The sequence below is a fragment of the Aquarana catesbeiana genome, linkage group LG01 (genome assembly GCF_042186555.1).
Source record: "Aquarana catesbeiana isolate 2022-GZ linkage group LG01, ASM4218655v1, whole genome shotgun sequence".
NCBI classification, from domain to species: Eukaryota; Metazoa; Chordata; class Amphibia; order Anura; family Ranidae; genus Aquarana; species Aquarana catesbeiana.
In genome coordinates this window covers 338,455,852-338,480,992 of record NC_133324.1, presented here as the reverse complement: position 1 = coordinate 338,480,992, position 25,141 = coordinate 338,455,852, and the positions used below count along the sequence as shown (strand labels likewise).

The window sequence follows — 25,141 nt, the reverse complement described above, 5'->3', positions numbered from 1 at the left end:
AAACGCATCCACTGTGCCATCAAATGTAGCCATTGTGCCATCAAACGCAGCCATTGTGCCATCAAACGCAGCCACTGTGCCCATCAAACGTAGCCACTGTGCCCATGAAACGTAGCCACTGTGCCCATCAAATGCTAACACTGTGCCCATCAAATGCTAACACTGTGCCCATCAAATGCTAACACTGTGCCCATCAATTGCAGCCACTGTGCCCATCAAACGCAGCCACTGTGCCCATCAAACGCATCCACTGTGCCCATCAAACGCATCCACTGTGCCATCAAATGTAGCCATTGTGTCATCAAACGCAGCCATTGTGCCCATCAAACGTAGCCACTGTGCCCATCAAATGCTAACACTGTGCCCATCAAATGCTAACACTGTGCCCATCAAATGCCACTGTGCCCATCAAACGTAGCCACTGTGCCCATCAATTGCAGCCACTGTGCCCATCAAACGTAGCCACTGTGCCCATCAAATGCTAACACTGTGCCCATCAAATGCTAACACTGTGCCCATCAAACGTAGCCACTGTGCCCATCAAATGCTAACACTGTGCCCATCAAACGTAGCCACTGTGCCCATCAAATGCTAACACTGTGCCCATCAAATGCTGCCACTGCCAGTGCCCATAACACTGATATAATTTATTTAATCATTATACCTGCTGTCCTGGGGGTTTCCCTCGTGCTCCTCTCTCTCCTCTATCTGACGTCACAGCCAGATCCCGCCCCAGGGCCGAGGAGAAGATTCACTGGAGGGGAGGGGAGGCGGAGCTTAAGGCTCCACCTGTCACCTGCTGATTATAGAGGAGCGAGATACACACGCCGCCCCCCCGCATGAGAAACACCCCCCCCCCCACCTGTCTTGCCGATTCCCGGATGCCGCCTCCCGCACACATGCAGCCCACGGCGGCCGGCTTTCTGTAGCGGCGCAGCGGTGTATGGGCGTGCTTGGCAGAGAGTGGGGGGCGTGAGGTACACGCCCCCACCCTCTGCCAAGCACGCCCATACACCGCGGCGCCGCTACAGAAAGCCGGCTGCCTTGGGCTGCATGTGTGCGGGAGGCGACAGCGGGAGCCGGGAATCGGCAAGACGGGTGGGGGGGCTTCCTCTCATGCGGGGGGGCGGCCCTTTTCCCCGCCCCCCCCAAAGTGCCGCCCTAGGCCTAGGCCTTGTTGGCCTAGGCCAAAACACAGCCCTGCTGTAGGGATGAGGGTGCCTTCCTTCTGCTACAAGGCTGACAAGAGTAGTGACAGAGGCTGTAATTTTGACAAGCTGGTGACTGTTGAGCGTAGGATCCCTTAGGCTGGGTTCACACCTATGCGAATTGGATGCGGGTTTCACATAGCAGGAGATTGTGATCAGCTCTCTATGGAACCCATTCACACATCTCCGCAGCAGCTTCGGTGCTAATTGCACAGGAGCCCTGTGCGTCTTTTGGTCCATTTCATCCCAAAATTCGGACTGAAATCGGACCTGAAACGGTGAATGGAGACGCACCGGACTCCTGCTGTGAGCCGCTGCGTTCTCAAGTGTGAACCCAGCCCTAAGCTTGCATCATGAGTGGTGGAAGGGGGGGGGGCATTTGGCATCTTTGCCCTCTGCGTTGGATGATCTTGTGCCAGCACTGGGAAGGGGCCTGAAAATTACATATTTACTAGCCCCTTACCCCACTCTCCATCCTGAAACATTGCCCGCAACAGCCAAGGGGAGAGGAGAGGAGGGAAGCCAGTGGGGTGGAGGGGCCAACAGGGGAAGCCAGGGCAGTAGGAGGAACCAGCACTGCACGTAGTGATTAGGGCAGTGGCAGCTGGTGCTCAATATGCCCCCCTGACGGCAGACAGACAGGAATGCAGCGATTGATACCCCCATGGGTGACGGATGGGAATACAGAGATCGACTCCAAAACCAACCCCCTGCCCCCAGGAGATGGATGGGAAGGCGATCAGAGGCCTTGCCTTAGAAGGCAGGGGAAAGGAAGAGCCGGGGCATTGATTCTCTTCCCGACCAAACAGGAAGTGTGTCCTGAGACCCGATTGCCAGTTGGTCTCAGGACAAGCTTCCAGATTGGCCGGGAGGAGAATCAGAAAAAAAATAGTGAATATTAATTCGCTATTGTCACACAACTGGGTGGACAGAGGGCGCAGTGGGCAGAGAGCACAGAGGGCGCAGTGGGAAAAAAATTAAAAAGGCAGCCCATTACTTCCTCTTTAACCACTTACCTGCCCAGGCCATTTTTCATCTTTCAGGACTGTCGCACTTTGAATGACAATTGCGTGGTCGTGCTACACTGTACCAAAACAAATTTTTTATTATTTTCTTCACACAAATAGAGCTCTCTTTTGGTGGTATTTAATCACTGCTGGGTTTTTATTTTTTCCAAAAAAAAAGACCAAAAATTTTGGAAAAAAAATGTTTTTTACTTTTTTCTGTCAGTTAATTTTGTAACTAAGTAATTTTTCGCCTTCACTGATGTGCGCTGATGAGTCGGCACTGATGGGCACCGATAGGCTGAACTGGTGGGCATTGATGAGGTGTCACCTATGGGCACTGATGAAGTGGCACTTATGGGCACTGATGAGGTGGCACTGATGAGGAGGAACTAATATGCCGCACTTATGGGCACTGATAGATGGCACTGATGTGTGGCACTAATGAGCACTGATAGGCACTGCTAGGTGGCACTGATGGGCACTAATAGGCACCACTGGTGGGCACTGATAGGCGGCACTGGTGGGCACTGATAGGCAGCACGGATAGGCGGCACGGATAGGTGGTACTGATGGGCAGTGATGGGCATTGATGGGCAGCACTGATAGGCGGCACTGATTGCCAGCACTGACTGGCATCACTAATGGTCACTGATTGGTGACACTGTATGGCTATATTGTAATCAGGGCACTGATGATCAGTGCCCTGATTACATTCCTAGATGTCCCCCTGCGTGGAGATGCCGCTGATCGGCTCTCCTCGCCACACACTCTGTCAGTGTGAGGCAAGGAGGGCCAATTACCGGCATCTCCGTGTTTACATGTGACCGGCTGTGATTGGACACAGCCGATCACATGGCTAAAGAGCCGCGTATGCGGCTCTTTACAGAGATCGGGGTCGCTCCGTGTCCTAGCAACACTGTGCAACCACTATCGCCTCACTGCGTGTGAGAGCAGCCATTCTGGGACGCCGTCATATGACGGCGTCCCAGAATGAGAGCCACATCGCCCCGCCGTCATTTGACGGTGGGCGGGCGGCAAGCAGTTAAAGTCAATGTGAAAAAACAGTAATGCCCATTTTCTAAGCTAATAGGCAAGGGATTGCAAAGAAAATTGACATGTGGACTAGGACATGTACCAAAGCAAAATACTTTTTGGAAAAATTCTGTTCAACGGGAGCAATTTATTAATGCTTAGAAGGTAACATTAACATTTTAAAATTTGTTTGTGTTTGATGTTTTTTTTTTCTCTTTCATTATATATTCTTTGTTGGGTGTTTTGGTTTTATATGTAGCCAATATCTGTAACTGTAAGCAAAATGAAATAAAATCAGAAAAAAAAACTGTAAAATTCCTTCATATAACATGCGCCAAACCAAGTTTTGAGGTTTCTCTTAAAAATACATACCAGACCCTTACCCTTGATAAGGGACTTTTATGGATGCCAAGGGACCCCACAGAAAAAAAAAACAGTATAGGCTCGACCCTTTTGGTCATTTAAGGATATTAAGGATGACTCATGCAAAAAAAAAAAAAACAGCATTGGAATCCCAAGTTTCCTCCAAAGTCCACACCAAACCCTGATCTAAGCATGCAGCCAGGAGGGTCAAGAAGGATAGGGAAACCTTTTACCTTGTGACATCACTGACCACATAAGGTCAAAGACGTCATCCAGTGAACCCCCCCCCTCCCTCTTTGTTTCAAAGTGAGTGACAGGATCACATGCGTCAACAACGTTTTTTTTCTTTCAGCAGGTTGGCATCTTTTATTGTGATTGACATGCATCTATATCACTGGGCAATGTGACTGACCCAGACAAATCTCCTGTAGTGAACAAAGAGAGGAGGTGAAGCTGAGTGGCTGGGTCTACTGGGTCAGGGCAAGGAAGGGGGCTATGGGTACCATCTCCCAGCTCTATGACCAGAGACTGCACCTCAGCAGCCTTTGCAGCACTACGAGTGACTACTAACATTGATAATATATCATCGTTAGAGCTAACAAATAAATTTTTTGTATCGGACATGTATTGGGTAACTGTGCTTGCAAGGTGATTGCTCCATTCCTGTCTCCTTCTTTAGAAGAACTATGGTCCCCTACTCCACTTCCTCCCTCTGTGCATTCCCAAGTTGCCCAGATGTCATCTCATCTTTACAGAGTATATTGGTATGACAGGAGGGTCTGGTTGGTAAATCCTGGGTGTCATCAACAGACGCAAAGTAGGAAACCAGAGTCCTCAAACCTGTGCCCAGCAGCACTGGTGTGGGAATCTTGTTCAAGACTTTGACATCTCTCATACTGCTCACCCCCCTACTTGAAGAAAACTGATGCAGGGGTATACATGATCAAGTTCCCCCAACTCCAGTGAGCAGAGCCACTGACTGGGCAGTACAGCCCACCATCCTGTATGGGGCCTGGGACCCATAAGTTCAACAGGGGGACCCTGATACCTGACAAGCAGGAGAATTGGCTGCACTGCCTTATCGGCGGCCCTGTTTGTACACATGAGCATAAAACAGTATAGAACAGTGAGTGCTTGTGGAAAATAGAGGAGGCAGCCAGCAAAGACAAAGGTTGGTACACAAACCTTAAAAGGTAGTTTAAACATATGTTTTTTAGCACCAAAGATAAAATAGATTAACATTTTGCACAGAGATATTCTTCACCATTTGGATATTTGTTATTTTTCACCTGTTTGCATATTTTCACTCACACAGAAAAATAGGAAGCTATGATTGCCTGTTACAATTTTTATATCATTTTTATTTTAGATTCACATTTTGTTGATCACAGTTTAAGGCCTAGTTCACACCTATGTATTTTTTTTTTGTGCATTTTCAGTTTTGCAGAAACACACTACAGTCCATTTAACATGGTTTCCTATAGGTCATGTTCACATCTGTGCATTTTATGGAAAGGGCCAGGGGCTTTTTTCTGGTTTTTACTTCCATAGACTTCAATGGATCAAAAATGTGTATTGAAAAATACACAATGCACCTGGAATATGCAAACCTACATAGGTGTGAACCAGGCCTTAGTATCTTTGGCTCCGCAAGCCGCCCTCTCTGCACTTACTCATGACCATGAGTATGGTTAAGAGTAAGCGCTGAGGTGGCATGAAATGCATTGACTTCTCCTTCAGCCCACAAAGAGTCTTGAATTGACTTCTCCTTCAGCCCACAAAATGTCTTGCTTCTACTATTGAAGATGTCATCACAGCAATAAAGCAGATGATTTTTTTTTCCAGAGTGCAGCTGTCCAAGTTTCCTGCATTTATCTACCTGTACAGTTCAACGATCTGGGATAGCACCTGTCTTTAGTGGGAGGTGTAGAGGATTGATCACGGCAAGCTTCCCTTGAGCAGCGGCTTTACTGTTTACTATATCCTGTTGTGTGTCTGTTGTTTCTGAGACATTTGAAACAGTACACCACATACTCCAATGAACAATTACTAAACTGAGTAATGTGATACTCTTTCCTTACCCCACCCTTAAATGTTTTTGACTATGATTGACAAAATCACAAGTGAATTATTTCCTTTTTCCAATGGTACAGTCACTTTAGGTCAGCAGAAAAAATAAAATTGGTTTTATTAAGTGCCACCCTTTTTAAAAAAAAAAAAATACATTTGGAGTCTTAGGCCTGATTCATACTTGTGCAGGTTGCAGTTAACATAGTGCAGGTGCATTTTTCAATACACATCTTTAAACCATTGAAGTCTATGGAACCAAAAACCAGATAAAAAACCCTGGACCTTTCCATAAAATGCACAGGTGTGAACTACATCCATAGGAAACCATATATAATGGACTGCAGTGTGTTTCTGCAAAACTGAACATGCACCAGGCCTTAGGACATAATGGTGCCAGCTTGGGATCTTCTAATAAAATAACCCTAATTACTGTGCTGTGAGTAACACACAAACCTAGTAAATTATCTCTCCCCATCCTCTGCGCTGAAACTTTACACTGGAAATTACTGCAAAGATCAAGAGACACATTTTGCAACAAGGGTATTGGCACTTGGCTCAAAGGTATGGCCTAGATCAGTGATGGCGAACCTTGGCACCCCAGATGTTTTGGGACTACATTTCCCATGATGCTCACCTTCACTGCAGAGTGCATGAGCATCATGGGAAATGTAGTTCCAAAACATCTGGGGTGCCAAGGTTCACCATCACTGGCCTAGATGGATGTTTGCGAGGTATGTATGTAACCGGGCGGAAGGGAAACCTTTGGAGTATTGGGCCAGGAGCAGCTGCCCTGCCATGTCTGCCTCTAATTATTAAGATGACTTTGCACTCATGAGAGGAGTGCAGCAAGAGGTAGCACAGACACAGTCACACTTAAGAGGGGAGCAGTGAAAGACTGCAAAGACAGTCTCATACAAGAGGGTGCACAGACACAGTCACACTTAAGAGGGGAGCAGTGAAAGACTGCAAAGACAGTCTCATACAAGAGGGTGCACAGACACAGGCAAACATCAAAAGGGAGCAGAAAGAAGGTGCACAAAATACAGCCCCACATGAGAAAGAAGCAAAAAGAGGGTGCATAAATACAGCCACACATCAGAAGGGAGCAGAAAATGGTACAAAGGTACTGTCAAACATTGGAAGAGAGCAGCAAGAGTATGCACAGACACAGGCAGACGGGCAGGAAGCAGTGAGAGAATGCACAGGCATATGCATTAAGTAAGGCTCCGTTCACACTAGTGTGATTTCAGATGCGACTCACACATGAATCACATGACCATAGAAATCACATTGTTTTCAATGGTGCCTGTTCAGCACGGCTTGATTTTAGACAAGGTTTCTGGACTACTTTGATTCCAGCGTGATTTGGCCCCATAAAAAGTGCAAACTACATCCATGTTGCACTAGATAAATCGCACTAAAAGATTTGTGCAAATTCAGATTTTAGCAGTGTAAGCCTAGCCTAAAAGTGATGAGCAACAGGCTGCAAATACACAACCACACATGAAGAGAAAGAGAGGCTTGCAAATGCATCTCCACTCATTAGGGGTGCAGTGAAATGGTACAAATATGGAGCATAACAAGCATATTACATAGACAGCAGAGAGGCAGTAGATATCCAGTCCCAAGCTGACTCGACTAACACAACACAAGCAAAGTGTGTGATGCAGAGAGTGTAAAAAATGTAGAATTTGTTTGTTTTGGATGGGAATTTACACAACTCATTTCCTCCAAGATGCGTGTCTGGAATGACATTTTGGGGAATAAAGACGGTTGTAGTAGCTAGATATCAAATGTGTTTCTGTGTCCTTGATATAAAAGCAGCTATTGGCTATTTTTGTACTAGAACTTGTAATAGATGAGACGGGAAACAAGCAATCAAGTAAGGGAATCACTAAGGAAAAAAAAAATAGACTGGATGTGGTGCACTTATCCTTAGTGTGTCCCTTTTCTTGTGCCTACAATTTTATTAGCAGTATACTGTATATAAACCTGTAGCTCTTACCTACACTGATTTTTTTTTTTTTAACACAGGTTGCTTGGCACTGCACATCCTTTCAAGACCTTATGAGCTGGTCAGTATCCTTTCCACACAATTTTACAATTATATGCCCTTCCCACATAATCATGAAATTAATAGGCAGCAGAATACATTAAAGCAGTAGTAAACCGCTGAAAAAAACAAAACCCTGCAAGACAATAGCATAGTGTGCTAGAATGCTTTGCATACTAGCACATTATGAAATACTTACCTTAGAACGAGGCCCCCGCAGCGTGCCCGGTCACCGCTGACATGTTCCCTCTGTGTTTCTTTCTGGGTTCGCTGGCTCTGGCGCTGTGAGTGGCCGGTGCCATGATGGTGTCACTCCCGCGCATGCGTGGGAGTTCTCCGTTCCGACAAGGAGCTCTGAATTACCAGCACGATCCGCTGGACCTTCAGAGCGCATGCGCCGCTGACATCAGCGGCTGCATGCAGGGTGAATATCTCCTAAACCATGCAGGTTTAGGAGATATTTATTTTACCTGCCTTATTATAGGCTTACTTGTAGGTAAAAATGACCAAGCGGGGGATGCAATCGCTATCAGAAATAGGCCACTTGTCTGCAATTTCTCTTATAATTATAACAATACTGTAATATCGGAACAGCTATATATTTTTAATATTGCTATATGTTGTGTGAACTCCACAAGTTTCCAGGTTATTTAATGAATAAAGGACACACATTGCAATTTCAAATATATTTTATTTATGCATTCTACAAAAAAGCTCTATACACAGAATAGAGGTATATATAACTTTACAAGGGAATGTTTGGCATAAACAAGAAACTGTTCAATCCACACAGACATGAGAGGCCAGTTCTATGAAGCTCTAAGAAATAGGAGTTATTACTCAACACAAGAGTACAACTACTTCTATTATCTCAAGCGTGTTCGCACACTCCACGTGCAGAGTCCGCCAGGAAGTCGTCACGGCGCTGCGCTAATCACAGGCAGTGAGACATTGTCCTCGATGTGCGGCTGCAGAGATCGGGAAATGTCTCACTGCCTGTGATTACTGCAGCACCGTGCCGACTTCCTGGCGGGCTCTGCACGTGGAGTGTGCGAACACGCCCAAGCCCATCTTTAATCTCAAGGGTGTAGAACAGTTCATTCAAAACTGAATTAGTAATGGAAATATCATAGTAGCAATGCTTTGCAACAGTAATAATATTTTAGACATTAAGAGAGCAATTTGCTACAGAAATAAGCCAATATTATATAAAAAAAATACGATTTCATATTTCCAGCTCTGAAGCAATGCTGTGTGGACGATTGCTGAAAGCCATCTAAGAACTATAAATTCAGTGTTTAAAGTCACTTTTTTCAGTTCAAGAAACTGACTGTCACCATTAAATTTGTATTCTGTGAAACTTTAAATTTACAAAAGGATGCTAACAGATTAGGATCTATTTATTTTGAGTCAGTCAAAAGGCTTTATATCAGGCTAAGTACTGTAAAACAGTAGAATGGGTTAAGAAAGTTAGCCTGAGAAATGTGCATGTGCACCCAGTTGAATAACAAACAGCACCATTACCAGACACTCTAATATGGTCACTTAATGTGCAAAGGAGCCAACAGGAGCATTTTTTTCAACAACATTTAGTATAGTTTCTTAAATCAGCCTGTCACTGCATTAGGATGAATTACTGAAACTATACGCCCTAAAGTGTTACTAAACCCACAACAGTAAAAACAGTCCGTATATGCAGGAAAGCATGCTTGGTATACTCACTGTGAAACCTAAGGGGTTAATCCTGCGCATTGTATATAAAGGCCGTTTGATCCCATCTTCTCTGATCCTCCTCTTTTTTTTACTGTCTCCAAAAAATAACCTGGTATTTACCAAGCCAGGGGACAGTCTGCACATGCTCAGTTTGGTGTGTATTGCTAGAGTTTTTTTTTCTTGGGAGAGTGCATGTGATCAGCACAGGGCCAATCAGCACTGTCCAGACAGAGGATCAGGGGAGAAAGCTTTACTATGAACTGATAGAAGTCACAAGACTGCTATATACTGCTGATGAGAATAGGGTATCCATTTATATTTACTAAAATAATTGCATTTCCATGTTCTGTGTAGTGTGGGAGACCAGATATAGTGAATGCAGGGTCCTGGGTTTAGTAACACTTGAAGTCCCTTGAAAACCTTGATTAGCAACAGATTTTATTATTTGTTACAAACACCTTTAAACAAAGGTAATGAGTAATTGCTAATGATGAAAAGAACAGTTAACATAAAGAATGTTGTGCTGTATTACATGTGTACACATGCATTATGAGTTGGCCCCTACTCCTGATCTTGTACCTCAGTCATTTAACCTTTAAATTATTTATTCTTCCTACAACCTATTATCTTACATGTTTACAATTTGGACCGTCTTTTTAAAAAAATGTAATATGCTCTTAAGATTTTCAATAATAAAAATAAATAATAGTTATTAAAGATAAAGTAGTAACATTATTCTCCAAAATAATTGTCTTATTACAAAAGACTTCAGGATCGAGGTAAAATGAGAGAGAAATGGAGTGAATATTGGACACATAAATAAAAGTATCTACAAGTGTGAAACACGTCGTAAACCCTTAAAGATTGGTACATGTCAGAGTGTGCAGCAGAGGAATGGATTGTGGACATTAGGATAGTTAGAGATTGGTTTGCAGTTGAGGAATGTGCTGTTGTGCCACATGCTGGTATGTGGGTACAGTTAACATGTAGAGAATAAGTTAATGTGTCTTTATGATTAGATGACTCTTATGCTCAACTAAGAGGCAATGAGTGTTTGGCCCTATTTCAAGAGAGCATAGAATAGAGTAGCAGCCTTATGCTTTCTCCATCCATGAAGTTCCACCATCTTTAAAACACATTATTGTTCGGTTCTATGCGTTGAACCAATAGAGAAACCAATTTCTCCAGGAATTTGGCACTGTCTTTTCCAGCCTGCAGCACTTCTTCATGGCTAGCAATTGCTTCGGTGTTGTAATCCATGACAGCCTTGTTTGTAACAAGAGACATGCCCAGGACCCTCAGGCCACAGTGTCTGGCCACAATTACCTCTGGAACAGTGCTCATTCCTGGATAACACAAAAGGCAAAAAAAATAGGTGAGAGGTGTTTGAAACACTACAAAAGCCACAAGCTTTACAAAAGAATACATATTACAAATATAAAATAATTTACACAGGCTGAAGTAAACAGGTTGCCAAGAATGATTGTGCATGCTATTTGTAGATTTCTGCAAGCTATGTAAGCTCAATATATGCAGCACTAAGTTTTATATTTACAAAAGGAGTATATACTTTATATCAGCCTGGCTTTCTTACACATTTTTTGGAACAATAGATTGTAAATGACTTTGCAGCATGTCAGGCTGCCCCTTGTATTTAGAACAATTAGATTATGTTTCCTCTGTGTACATTGTCTATTTGCAGTTTGTTTAGATTGTAAAATTACTACATACCCACTGCATCAGCCCCAAGACTGTTCAGCATTCGACATTCAGCAATAGTCTCAAAGTTAGGTCCCCCAAGGCTACAGTATACACCTTCTCTCATTTTGTCCACGTAGCCCAGCTCCTGCCCAATTCCCAGAGCCAGCTTTCTCAAGTCCTTGTCATAAGCATCAGACATGGGGGGGAAACGAGAACCAAACCTGTTGGAGATAGAAAAGTGAGACAATAAATTAGGCAGTTTGAACGCTGAGTGGTTACTTTAAAATAACTTCACATTCCATTTTAACAGATTGAAGCACTATGTAATAATTTTGGCGTGAGAATTTTTGCATGGATTAGGGCCAAGATGCCATACCTATGAGGGGCTTCAGACAGTCCTGTCCAATCACCCCAATGCTTCTTGGGGAAACAACTGCTTAAAAAAAACCTCACCTGTCTGCAATTGTTTTCCCTGAAGTAAGGTAAAACAGGATTTGTTTGCATCTCCCACTGCTATCTCTTTGGGTAAACACATGAATGTATGGCTGAGCATTCATCTTTATGACAGTATTTTTAGCACTGTGTTGCTCTACTGTATAATAATTACATTTTCTTTTGTGAAAGTCATATAGTGTTCACTAAAGTAACAGGACAAAACCAGTGATTTAAATTGACCTCACCTTTCCTCATTTGGACCAACGAGTGGATTCTGTCCTGCAAAACCTGGCATATTGATGTGATCCATTATGACCATAATGTCCCCAATCTTATAGTCCTGATTCAAGCCTCCAGCAGCATTGGTGACAATCAGTGTTTCTATACCCATAAGGCGGAAGACACGAATTGGAAATGTAACCTGAAAAGAAATATAAAGTTATGTTAACACAGCTTACGATTCCTATGCTTAAAGGACATAAAGTACACCCTATTAGAGTTTAAATTCAACATCACGCACTAATAAATTCTGATTTCTGTCAAACCCCGCTTTTAATCACATTTCCAAAGGCGCAATAACTGGCTACATGCAAGTGACATTACAATCCCCAATTCAAGACATATTTATTGTAGAATTCTTCAAAACATTGAAAACCAATCCTGTTGGCCAGCTCTATCCCGAAAATGAGTGTCACCAGGAGTGCAGGCTAAAGCTAGCTGGGCTGATGTTGGTCCTCTACGGTAATCTCTGTATTGAAGATGTTTCTACAAATAAAGAGTTTTTGTTGGAGATGTTGGACTTTTGCCTGGATGTACTAGTTGATTTGATGAAATTTGGTGACTTATTTCACACTTCATAATGCCACATGAGAGCATGTAATGAGCAAAAAGTAACCGATTTATATATCAGCATTCACCTGGTCTATTAATTGTGAAGTCTGTCTGTTTTAGGTAGGAGTTTTCCTCTCTGTTCATTTATGTTCTGTGTTTTAAAGATTGACTAGCAAAACAGTAACTGTTGCTAAGGCACATAAATGGTCAAACAAAGAACCATGCCTCACCGACTTTCTTTGTATTATTTTGCATTAAACAAATACCTCTGCTACTGTTCTCCAGGCAATAGCCATGATTATAAGCCTTTATATAAAAAGTTCTCACCTTCCACAATGGGTAACCCTCGTAGGAGTGAAACCGTCCCTGCATGCACACACATGGTTTCCCACTCAGTTTCCCGAATATAAGACGTCCAGCATGCCCAGGAACTGTAGAAGAGAGGAAAAAAAGATTAACCAGGAATAGTAGAGGAAAGTGGGAACACATTAGCCAGGGACTGGACAACATTAAAAAAAAAATTAGTCAGAAACTGTAGTAGAAGAGAGTAGAGAGGAGTGGAGAAAGAAATCAATCAGGGATTATAGTAGAGGAGAGTGGGGAATAGATTAGCCAGGGATTGAAATAGAGGACAGTAGAGAAAGGAATAGCTAGGGACCTTAACAGAGGGGAGCAGAAAAAGGATTAGTCATGGACTGTAATAGAGGAGAGTAGAGAAGGGATCAACCAGGAACTGTAGTAGAGGACAGTACAGAACGGATTAGCCAGGAACTGTAGTGGAGGAGATTAAAGAAAGGATTAGCCAGCGACTGGAGCAGAGAAATTATTAGCCAGGGCCTGTAGTAGAGAAAGAATTAAGCCCTGTACACACGGGCCAAATGTCGGAAGACATCGGCCAGTTCAATTAAAGCCGGCCGACATTCGGCCTGTGCGTTTGGCACCCTGTCCGACAGAAGCTGTTTGGATGGCTTCTGTTGGACGAGCATGCTGGAAAACCAGCAGCCGACCGGCTCTGGATCAGCGCTTTCTGCCAATGGTGGAGAGCGCAGAACGGAGTGTTCTGGGGGTCCATCCACCTGTCAGAACACAACAGCTCAGCGGGGGAGATCGCTGCTCTAACTTCGGATAGTTAGTACATCGGCTCCGACCGGAGCTGACAGTTTTTCTTCGTTCAACCCAAAAAAACTCATAGTGTGCACCAGGATTTAGCTAGAGCCTGGATTAGAGAAATTATCAATCAGGAACTGTATCAGATAAGATTAGAGAAAGGATTTGCCAGGGACAGGAGAGTAGAGAAAGGATTTGCCAGGGACTGGAGAGTAGAGAAAGGATTTGCCAGGGAATGGAGAGTAGATAAAATTAGAGAAAGGATTAGCCAAGGACTGGAGAGTAAGGCTCCTTTCACACTGAGGTGCTTTACAGGTGCTAAAGTGCTAAAAATAACGCCTGCAAAGCGCCCCGAAAGAGCTGCTCAATGCACTCCAATGTGAAAGCCCCAAGGGCTTTCATACTGCAGCAGTGCCCTTGCAGGCGGTCTAAAAAGTCATAGAAGCCGCATCTTTGGAGCGCTGTAGGAGCGGTGTATTTACCGCTCCTAAGGTGCCCCTTCCCATTGAAAACAATGGGGCAACGCTGCAAACCCGCCTGCAAAGCGCCGCTGCAGCGGCGTTTTGCGGGCGTATTTAACCCTTTTTCAGCAGCTAGCGGGGGGTTAAAAACGCCCCCGCTAGCGCAGCTAAAACGACGGTAAAGCGGCGTTATATTTAGCGCCGCTGTACCGCCAGCGCCCGCACGCCTCAGTGTGAAAGTAGCCTAAAGAAACTATTAACTATGAACTGCAGTAGAGCACAGGAAGAATTATACATTCCTTTCTGTAATCGGATCAGCCCCTGTATATTTATAGTGCCACAAGTTATCTTTACAAATGTGTTAAATATTTATCACACTAAAAAAGCAATTTAAACAAATGTATGTATTTTTTGTAGGTTCTCAGCCACCCCTTGGTCTTGTACTTAACTATATTCTTAAGACCCTGCGTTAGCGCTAAAGCTCCGCTCGTTTAGCGGCACACTTTTAACCCTAAAGAAGGGGTTTAACAGCACATGTGTTGCAGCACTTCTGAATCGCTTTTCAGATGCTTTGGAAGTGCTGCCCATAAATTTCAATGGGCAGGGCTGCTGCTTGCAGGACTTTTCCTAACGTCCCGCAAGCGCACCACCCCAGTGTAAAAAGTCACACTGAAATGAATGGGAGGTGATTTTCAGGAGCTTTACAGGCACGATTTCTAACGCTAAAACGCCTGAAAATCACCTCAGTGTGAAAGGGGTCTTAGAGGAATAGATCTTTTTATTGCCTTGGTTAACATACCTGTGCTGTGTGGAAAGTTGGGAATTTCACTGTAGGGGAAAACCACCTGGTCCTTCAACAGTTCACCCAAAGCTCCAAGTCCAGAGCCACATACAATGGCCAATGTAGGACGGTGATCTGTGTTAGCCAAAAGCCAGTCTGCAGTTTGTTGGTATTCTTCATAGGTGTACCTAAAACACAATTCAAGATTACATTACTTGTGCAAATGCCTCTTTAGATGCCAAGATCACATCATAATCCTATGAACCAGTAAGTCTCTACCTCCTGTAAGAGCTGTGAAGTACCCTATAGTAATCTTTTACCATTTGATTGAAAGCACGCATGCATCTAGATTTAAACGAGTTCTATTATATTTCTGGACTGAAACAGTATTGAGATGACGCCCTATTTGAGGATGTAGAAGGAGGGCAGCTCTTACAGTCATTGCAAAACCACCATTTAATTTTCCATATTTCATATTTTTTGGGGAAACAAGTGAAAGTAAACATGTCCTCCATTTTACATTTTTAAGAGTAGGTCCCAAAAGCAGACACCACCAGATGTCGCCTTATTTAGTTTCGCTTTGTTAAAGGAGTCTGGTCTTCCATGATTTTAATGTCTAAACTCTCCCAGCTGCCACCCACCTGTCCAATGTGAGTGCCATCATTGTCCATTAAGGTTGTCTCACTGGACAAAGAAGGACTTTGCAAGAACTTGGCAGGGCTTAGCAATAACGTCATGCCCCAATAATAGTACTAAAACTAAATTTGAGAGGGGCACAGAAGCAGCTTTTCTGACTAGAAAGTAGCAGGCATTTTGTGGAGGCTGCATTTAGACAGGAATTTACTTTTAGAAATTTGAAAAAGAACACAGAGATTCACCCTAAAGCAGAATTCCAGTCAAAAACAACAAGATAAAACATGAATAGCTAATTAAAAGGATAAAATAACAAAACCAACTTTTGCTGAAATATTCAGCTTCATTCCAGAGATTTCTACCTCAGTACTTTTTTCTGCCACTTGATGTCCTCAATTTGATGGCCAACATCATTTAACTCACTCAGTCTGAGCCAAGGTCATCATGGACCCTCCTAAGCCTGTGAATGGTCAGTGAAAGGATAAGCAGCACAGTGATTAGCTCATCTCACTGTCATTCTTTTTTCTCTTACTATCCCCATGCTCCCTTACAGCACATGAATAGACTAGTTCCGTGTGCTGGTTCTTCCACTCACACTCCAGTCCTGCTGTATAGGGGCTACAGGAGACTGATACCAGGTTACATACAGGTATTTACACTGCTTGCCTTAAAATAATTTATTTGTTAATGTATTTATGATAACAGGGCTTTATTTGTGTCTTCTATATCTTATAGAGTTTAAAATACATGGTTAAGCTACAGTTTTGCCGCTTGCCCCCCCCCCTTAAGCTGCAATAGGGGTGTTTACACACCGCGGCAGCCATGTTTCGCTAAGTCCACCTGACTTGTAATGATCGCTACACATTTAAGTAATGGAGAAAAACTGCAAACGCAATGCACGCAGTTGCAGCGCATTTATCGGAAAAAATTGGGTTAAAACAGGTGGTAGGGAGGCATCGTATTGCTTCCTGACTGCCCGTCAGTAGCCTCTGGAGCATGATCCTAATACGGATCAGGTTTCATAGGCAAGGGAGATTTAGATGTGTGTCGAAATCTACTTCCCTAGTTACGTGCCTTACCAAATGCTCGTAGTAATAGTAATAGTAATAGTAGTAGTAGTAGTAGTAGTAGTAGTAACGTGAGAAACTCAGGCAACCATCCCACTGCTACGCTGAGAACCACATGATGAACTTGTTTCCTATACATAACTCTGGCCTAAGCTTGATCACGTTACTTCTATTCTTAGAAAAGGATGGAAATTAAGAGCTCAAGGATCACAAGGCAACCAACACCGCAGGGAAACTTTATTCAAAAACCTAAAACATACCAACATATTTCCTTTCTAGGCTTTAGGAACCAAAATTCTTTATCTGCTTAATTTAACACTTTCTATACTGATGTACCCATACTCTCTCCTTTAGATCTATCGCCAACTATGTAGTGCAAAGGTCTGCCTGATTAGATACAAATTAATTTCATAGTTTAGGTAGGTCGACAAGCTACAATCTGAAGATCGAAGGAGCTAGGAGGAAAAACGATCAGCTGAACAAGGGCAGCAGCCAATCCGCTGCAGTCACTGTTTGGGAAATTCTGACAGCCATGGGCGACAGCTGTCAGAAGACAGCAGGGGAGATTTATCACTTTTTTAGTAGCATGGGTGAAGGGATCTGTTGGCCAGTAGGAATAGCAAAACAAACCTATTCATGTATGGTCAGCTTTAGTCCGATTTCTGCAAGTGGCGACTGTGCAAACATTATTTAAAGGGCAAGTTCACCTAATTACAGAAAAGTCTATAAGGTGAACTTACACAGGTCCCCCTCCTCACCCCTCCCACGGTCTCACTGACCTGGACCATAGTAATCTCCAGTACTAAGCCTCAATATATCCACGCCAGGTATCCAGGGCTTAGAAATCCTCTTGGCTGAATGTATTCTAATTGGTCAGCGCCCTCACATGGGCGGCGCAGACCGATCAACAGCCGCATAGTCCGTCCTGTCAAATATGAAGATGCTGCGTGGATGCAGAGAGGATTTCTAAGCCCCGGGCTCCTGGCGCGGATATACCGGGGCTTAGAACCAGAGATTGCGGAGGTCCAGGTCAGCGTGACCGGGGGGGACCTGTAAGTTCACCTTACAGATTTTTCTGTAAAAGTGAACTTACACTTTAAACTAGATTTAAGCTATACTAGTTTCATAGGTTGAAAAAAAAAAAAAATAATGAATAAAGTCCAAGTTCAACCAGTAGAAACAAACAGACAAATAGGAAGCCTCTATATACAGTTGAAGTTGAAGTAGAATCAGAGGAAGGCAAAAGAAAAACCCCTATAAAGTATGGTCCAACTTGCTCCAGCAGCAGAAAAAAAATTCTTCCTGATCCCCCAAAGGCAGCATTATATTATAAAATGAATCTAATAAAATGTAACTGAATACACAGCTCACCTTTGTGTTATTTTCTAATTACTGGGGTTTTATTTGACGTATTTAGAGGTTATAAATCCTGAGCTCTTCAGCTTTCTCCTACATACTTTCACCTACTTGTCTACACACTGCTACTCTTTTCAATAACAGGGTTTAATATAAACCCGCGGGTGGTGAATGATCAGCCAGGAAAGAGTTTGGTAATTAAAAGTAACATAAAATGGTACCTTTCTTTTTCCCTTCAGAATTTGGCCAGATACATAAAGAATCTCTATCACTACAAGTTTACTTTCAGATTCTAGACCATAGAAAGCAGCTGTGTGTAGGCTGAATAACACTGTCGGCTTCTTTTTGTGAATCTGCCAGCTTACATTTTAATCAGATGCATGGTTAAGCCAAAACAATATAGTCCCAGGAACATAATGACCCTTTTCTGTGAGAAAGATATGGGTGGAATTTGTGCCCGGCAATGCCACACACAGAATCCTTCCCGGTCAGCAGAAATGAAAAATCCCATTATAGTATTATTAGAAAAGCTCTGATACACAGCTAGATATAGGGGGTTATTTACTAAAAGCAAATCCACTTTTCACTACAAGTGCAAAGTGCCCTTGAAACTCCACTTGGAAGTGCAGTCGCTGTAGATCCGAGGGGGGCATGCAAGGAAAATACAAAAAAAGGCTATTTTAGCTTGCACATGATTGGATAATAAAATCAGCAGAGCTTCCCCTCATTTCAGATCTACCCCTCAGATTTACAGAGACTGTACTTCCAAGTGCATTTTCAGTGCAATTTGCACTTGTAGTGCAAAGTGGATTTGCCTTTCGTAAATAACCCCCAGAGTCATTAGATTTACCTAGAAACTGGTTTGTTCAGGGACGTTCAGGGGAGTGTGGATCTGGCCTGACCACATCTAGACAAGTTCAAGTAATACTAAGGGCCAGTCCTGTTTTTTCTTCTAAAAAAATGCCTGCTCTGAGAAATGGTTTTGCACAGAACAACCCCCGATCCTTCTGTTCTTGCCCCCCCCCCCCCATCAACATTCCTGGCTCCCCCAACTGAGTAGCCCCATAGCAAGGCAGTTGCTTTGGGGGCACCCGTGTGTGCTTGTTCCCGAGCCCTGCCCTGTGTGTCCACAAGAGAGCCTCGGCTCTCCTACATGTCGCTGGATTGAGATCAGGTTCAGGTATGTATTTGGGGGGCTGCAGGGGAAGCTGCATGCAGGAGGTTTTTTTACCTTCATGCACAGAATGCAGTAAAGTAAAAAACTAGAGATGCACCGAAATTTCGGCGGTTGAAACATATCAGCCAAAAATGGTGTTATCGGCATTTTGCCAAAAACAGAAAAAGGTGCCAATAATAGCACTGACAGTGCACACGATTTTGCTGCAACTTTACAGCGATTTTGCCGCAATTTTACTATGCTTATGGTGTATTTTTCATCGGTCATGTGACTCAAGAACCGCATCAAAAATGTAACATGGGTGCATTATTGATGCGCTCTTGCTGCGTTTTCAATGCATTTCAATGGGGAGGCGTGTTTTTAGTGCTTTTTTTTTTTTTTAACTGACCAAAAATGCAGCAAGTAGGATTTTTAACACCTCAACGTAAGTGCAATGGACCGGTTTGAAGACATACATAGAATTTAAAAGGGATAGTTTTCTTGTGCTTTTTTAGTGTTAAAAGTGCCAGTAATGGCCGACAATACACCCATATTCATTAAAAACATTTACAGCTTCGCTTTTCGGCCAAGTGCATCCTGCATTTTCGGTTTCTGCACCTCTATAAAAAACCCTCTGCCTTACAAACCACTTTAAGGCTGGCCATAGAAGGATGTTTTTTTTTTTCAATTTTTTTTTTAGTTCGGCCAGCGGGCTGAACGAAAAAAAAAAAAAAGCAAACTGATTCCCCCAAAAACACAAATGAGGTGGATAGAAAAATCCTCCCCATTGAGACAGTGGAGTTGATTTAGTAAAACCAGAGCGTGCAAAATATCATGCAGCTCTGCACAGAAACCAATCAGCTTCCAGGTTTTATTGTCAAGGCTTAAATGAACAAGCTGACTTAAAAGCTGATTGGCTACCATGCAGAGCTGCATCACATTTTGCACTCTCCAGTTTTAGTAAATCAACCCCATTTTCGTCTGACAGTGATAGAAGTCAGTTGTTAGGTTGACTTCTGTTGAGCAGGAGCAACCACATATGGATCAAAATTGGACAATCCCTGCTGAACTGAACGAATTTCGATCCATCTATGTCCTTGTTTAGACCCCTTTCACACTGAGGCACTTTTCAGGTGTTTTAGCGCTAAAAATAGCGAATGTAAAGCTCCTGAAAAGTGCCTCTCATTCTTCCCCAGTGTGAAAGCCCAAGTGCTTTCACACTAGTGCTTTCACACTAAGGCGGTGCGCTTTCGGGATGCGGAAAAAGTCCTGCAAGCAGCATCTTTGGGGTGGTTTGGGAGCAGGGAACGCCCTGCCCATTTAAATAAATGGGTAGCGCTGCTGAATCGCCTACAAAGCGCTTTGGCAGCGTCGAAACACGGGTGCTTTTAACCCTTCCTTCGGCCGCTAGTGGGGGTTAAAAAGAGCTAGCGGCTGAAAAGCGCCACTAAAATGACAATAAAGCGTCACTAAAACTAGCGGCGCTTTACTGCTAATGCGGCGTGACCCCAGCGTGAAAGGGGTCTTAGTGTAAGTATAACAAAAGGTAAAGTTTTTGTTTTGGATAGAGTGGAGAGAGATTAGAACACCTGTCAGGTTGCAATTGCTGTCTGTGTCACCATTAGAGAGATTCCTGTTCTATGTTTGTACTGTTTAATGTTATCACTGAGATGTGAAAGAAAACCCCAAATTTTGGGTCATTACCCAAATCTTTCAATAGGGACAATAATTCAGGATTCCCTCAGTTTGGAGGGACTTCCCCTCACTTCCTGTTTTGGCTTTGTGACAGGAATTGATGGGAAATCTTCCCAATGGAACACAGAGGGCAAAAAAACTGGGACACTCTTACAATATCAAAAATGAAAATTAAAAAAAACGTTTGCCTTTTGTTTTTGTCTTCGTTTGCCTTTAGTTCTTTAAACATGGATTGTTTAACCATGGAATAGTTTATTATGTTTTATCTATTGTCTGTGGCCAATGCCTTGTGAAACCCAAGGAGGGTGCAGTTTGACGGTAAGCGATGAGTCAACATTTCCTGAAACTTTGAGAATGTCAGAACACACACAAGTCTTCAAGCAAGCAAGCAAGAAGTTGGTACAGTCATTCTAGAATTACTGCCAGGACAGTATTTTTGGAACTGTGGGGGAACGTCACTTCACGGTCAGCTACCCATGAATATACTTTGGGAAAGTCCATGGAAACATGATCTATTTATAAGGACATACCACATATGGGGGTATGACATACCCCCATTCATCGCCTTATCTCTGCAGGTGCGGGATGGCATGCGATTACACGACGTCCCATAGCCCGCACTAATGGGAAGCTAGCCTTAGAATGCATCACACTGTTTACCTTTTTCATCTTTATTTTTTGTAACTGAAATGTCACACAACAACATTTCACTCATCTTTGTGCAGCACGGTGAGTTGCATCGCAACACACTGTGCTGTGTAAAAATGTGGCACACTACAGCCATGGGAATTGGACTCATAAAGGCAAGGCGAAATGACATGTCTATGCATTGGGGACTCCATGGGCAATGCTTCCTCCCAATGGATATGGTGACAATGGACCCTTATGGCTCGTTTGCATGTGCAGCAGCACTTGCTGCGTATTTGAAAAGCGTTTCATGGTGGTGGTGGTGAGGAAGTGATCCAATCCTATAAATGCCACACCAAAATCCTCTACATTAGCCATGTTTGTGGGGCAGCTGTGACATAGCGCCCCCCCTCGAGTTGCAAGCGTTTAGCAACGAAGCACAATGTCGCAACCATGCCATGTGCACAGCTCTGAGCAGCTGCATCTCTGTGTACAAAGTGGGCGGCAGCTCAACTGCCTGGTTTTACCACACCCTGGACCACGTGTGTGACCAAATTCTTCTTTTCAGTATTTAAAGTGCAACATCATCCTCACAGTAGTCATTGACTAATATGAATCCCTATTAGTATTAGTAAATAGATAGGGAAGTATATCATATCATCTTTTTTTTAAACTTTTATTATTACATTTCTTTAATACTTGGTTGCCGGGCCTAGGCAAATGATGTCATGCATCCCAGAAGTCTTCAGGAGGGGAGAAGGGGTTTTCTCACTAAGCACACCCTCCTGCCTGTGTTCTGTCAAAAGAGCCAACTCGCCAAAACCTCCAATTACGCCACTTCCGGTTTCTCTCTAGCAACGGCAATTGCAGATTTTGACGACATGCCTGTTTACACAGAACACAGCTACCGTATACACTACAGTAGACTAATGAGTGGGCATTGTTAGTCTGCTCGCTAGTAACCAACAAGATGGATGCCTCAAAGGAGGGGACAACTTTTTTTTACTGTTTAGCCGTTGTATCAAAACAGCCAACTTGTCGTTTACTGTAGTGTATACGCTTGCTGTGTTCTGTAAAAAGAGGCACGTAGTTGAAATCTGCAATTACTGTTGCTGGAGAGAAACTGGAAGTGACGTAATTGGAGATTTTGACGAGTTGGCTCTTTTGACATAACACCTGCATGCCTGAGCTAGAAGCACCTGGATTCCAGGAAGTAAATGCTATATGAATCATCTGCCCTTACTCAAGATGGCGCTAGGGGTGTAATTTCAAAGTGATTTCTCAGCAAAGTAAAGAGGAGACACGGGTGGATGAGTTTGATGTGAATATTAAAAATGAATTAAATGGTGTCTTGTGGTGCTCAGATGCAGTGTAGTTCTGCTTTAAGTATATGTACAGTATCTGCTGTTGGGCTAACGATCATGAACTATGTAAATAGCTGAACAATTCTAGAGATTAGGAATCTGTGCACGTGCAAAAAAAACAAAAAAAAACAGTAATTGTGACTTTCTATTGTGTAAGGCTGGCCATACATGGTTAGAATCCTGGCTGGTTCAGCAGGAACTGACCAAAATTCGAACAATTAATGGACAGGTTGAATGTACCAAGTTATATGCTAGCTATATTCACGTCTTCTTCCGGAGAGGGGGAGGGCGGGGGCGGCTCCGACCCCAGCTGGAAGAAGACAATGTCTCGGCAGGAATGATTCCCCTGTCAACACTGTGTGTTGATGGGGGAATCGTGCAAATTTACGGCTTGCAGGAATGAAATTCCCACTATGGCCTGCCTTAAGCTGAATACACACTATACAATTTTCTTTAGATTCCTTCCTTTCGATTTACCAAAACCATATAATGAGGTCAAACCTTAACAGTTTCAATTTGTTTGCAATCAGGCAGGCCCTTGCACTACATGGTTTTGGTAAATCTAAAAGGAAATCAAACAACAATATAGAGTTATGGTTGTGGCCCTATGACCAAAACAGATGTGGATCACAAACACGCAACAAGACTTACAACATAAATAGACTTGAGGTGTGGCTTTGGTCGTCTGGTCGGCACGCCAAGAAAGGGGGCTTACCCAAAATAAGCGATGGATGATTGTGGAGGAGAATGTGCTGGGAAGTGCTGAAAAAGGGGGAATGGGAGGGAGGGTATAGAGGTCGACCGATATGGGTTTTTCTCTGGCCGATGCCAAAGCCGATATTTAGAAATCGCGGTGGCCGATATATGATGCCGATTTTTTTGGGCCGATATATTAGGCCGATTTCTTTTTTTTTTTTTCCCTTCATCACATAAAATCTAACAGTTAGACCCCTTTCACACTGGGGCGTTTTTCAGGCGCTTTTGGGCTAAAAATAGCGCCTGTAAAACGTCTCCCCTGCAGTCTCAGTGTGATATCCTGAGTGCTTTCACACTGAGGCGATGCGCTGGCAGGATGTTAAAAAAAAGTCCTGCAAGCGGCATCTTCGGAGCGGTATATACCGCTCCTCCACCACTCCTGCCCGTTGAAATGAATGCACACCGCTGCCGAAGCGCCTGCAAAGCGTTTCGGCAGCAGCGCTTCAGGGGCGCATTTAACCCCTTCTTCGGCCGCTAGCTGGGTTATAAGCGCCCCGCTAGCTGCCGAATAGCGCCGCTAAAATGACGGTAAAGCGCCGCTAAAACTAACAGCGTTTTACCGTCAACGCATGCCCGCTCCAGTGTGAAAGCAGCCTTAAGTAATAAGTGATACAGAAAATTTTTTATATTTAAACATTTATTAAACAAAACAAACCTCCAATCAGTTCACTTGTATGTATAATTTAGATTAAAAAAAAATAACCATCTTAAATATTAAATACACAAAAACAGGTAATCAAAACTTTTGGACGAAAAAAAAAATGGGCTAACTTTACCGCTTTTTTTTTTTTTTTTATTTCATTAGTGTATTTTTTTTTTTTTAAATTGCGTTTGAAAGACCGCTGCGCAAATACCGTGTGACATAAAATATTGCAACAACCGCTATTTTATTCCCTAAGGTCTCTGCTAGAAAAAATATATATAATGTTTGGGGGTTCTAAGTGATTTTCTAGCAGAAAATACAGGATTTTTACTTGTAAGCAATAAGTGTCAGAAAAGATTTAGTCTTTAAATGGTTAAACTGAGAACTTCTCCACAGAGTTCAATCTATTGATAAAAGAACCTGAAAGAGATACAATGTATCTTCTTATCAGACTTGGCAGGCTGCCCAGAGGAGGAGAGAAGAAAACTTGCATTGACTTCTATTACAAAAGTCATTTGCAAGTCCTGCTGAAGGTATAATCGGCTTTTTTTATCAGCACAATCGGCAGATGCCGATTAAGTAAAAAAAGCCAAATATCGGCCGATATATCGGTCGACCTCTAGGAGGGTATAGCGCACTGGAACCGACAAAGAGCAAGGGCGAGTGGTCAGCTTTAAATACCCTTCAGACTCCTCCCATAAACTCAGGCCACCATACTGGCCTTCATAGATAGATATCTAGCTATAGACACACACACACACACACACACACACACACACACACACACACACACACACACACACTTTTATCAGTTCATAACCTACAGCTTTCATTGTTTACAGAATACAGTGCTGGCCTCTAACTTGTGCAATTTATCTCAGCAGTCATTACCTCAGCTATAAACCTTCATTTTTAGCTGCTGCCTGGAGACAAATGAAGGTGAAATGTGACATAGCACATGACACCACATGGCTTTTCAATGAACAGATTTGTGGTTGTACGGCTAGATAAAACATAATCCAAATCAATGTCCTAACCCCAAAGAATTAATGGAATTTTCCACCTTCCCCTCTATAGTGACT

At 43.2% G+C, this 25,141-nt stretch overlaps 1 protein-coding gene across 2 annotated transcripts in view; it reads right to left on the bottom strand.

The window, feature by feature from the left end:
• Nucleotides 1-8,404: 8,404 nt before the first annotated feature.
• Nucleotides 8,405-25,141, bottom strand: part of PNP (purine nucleoside phosphorylase) — a 52,988-nt gene continuing 36,251 nt past the window's right edge. For both annotated transcript variants that reach the window (XM_073631937.1, XM_073631930.1), the window contains exons 2-6: nt 14,781-14,950; nt 12,741-12,844; nt 11,828-12,003; nt 11,178-11,368; nt 8,405-10,792 (exon numbers count right to left, since the gene is read on the bottom strand). In XM_073631937.1, coding sequence (XP_073488038.1) covers nt 10,575-10,792; nt 11,178-11,368; nt 11,828-12,003; nt 12,741-12,844; nt 14,781-14,950 — 859 coding nt within the window. In that variant the 3' untranslated portion in view covers nt 8,405-10,574. The remainder of the gene's footprint in view (nt 10,793-11,177; nt 11,369-11,827; nt 12,004-12,740; nt 12,845-14,780; nt 14,951-25,141) is intronic.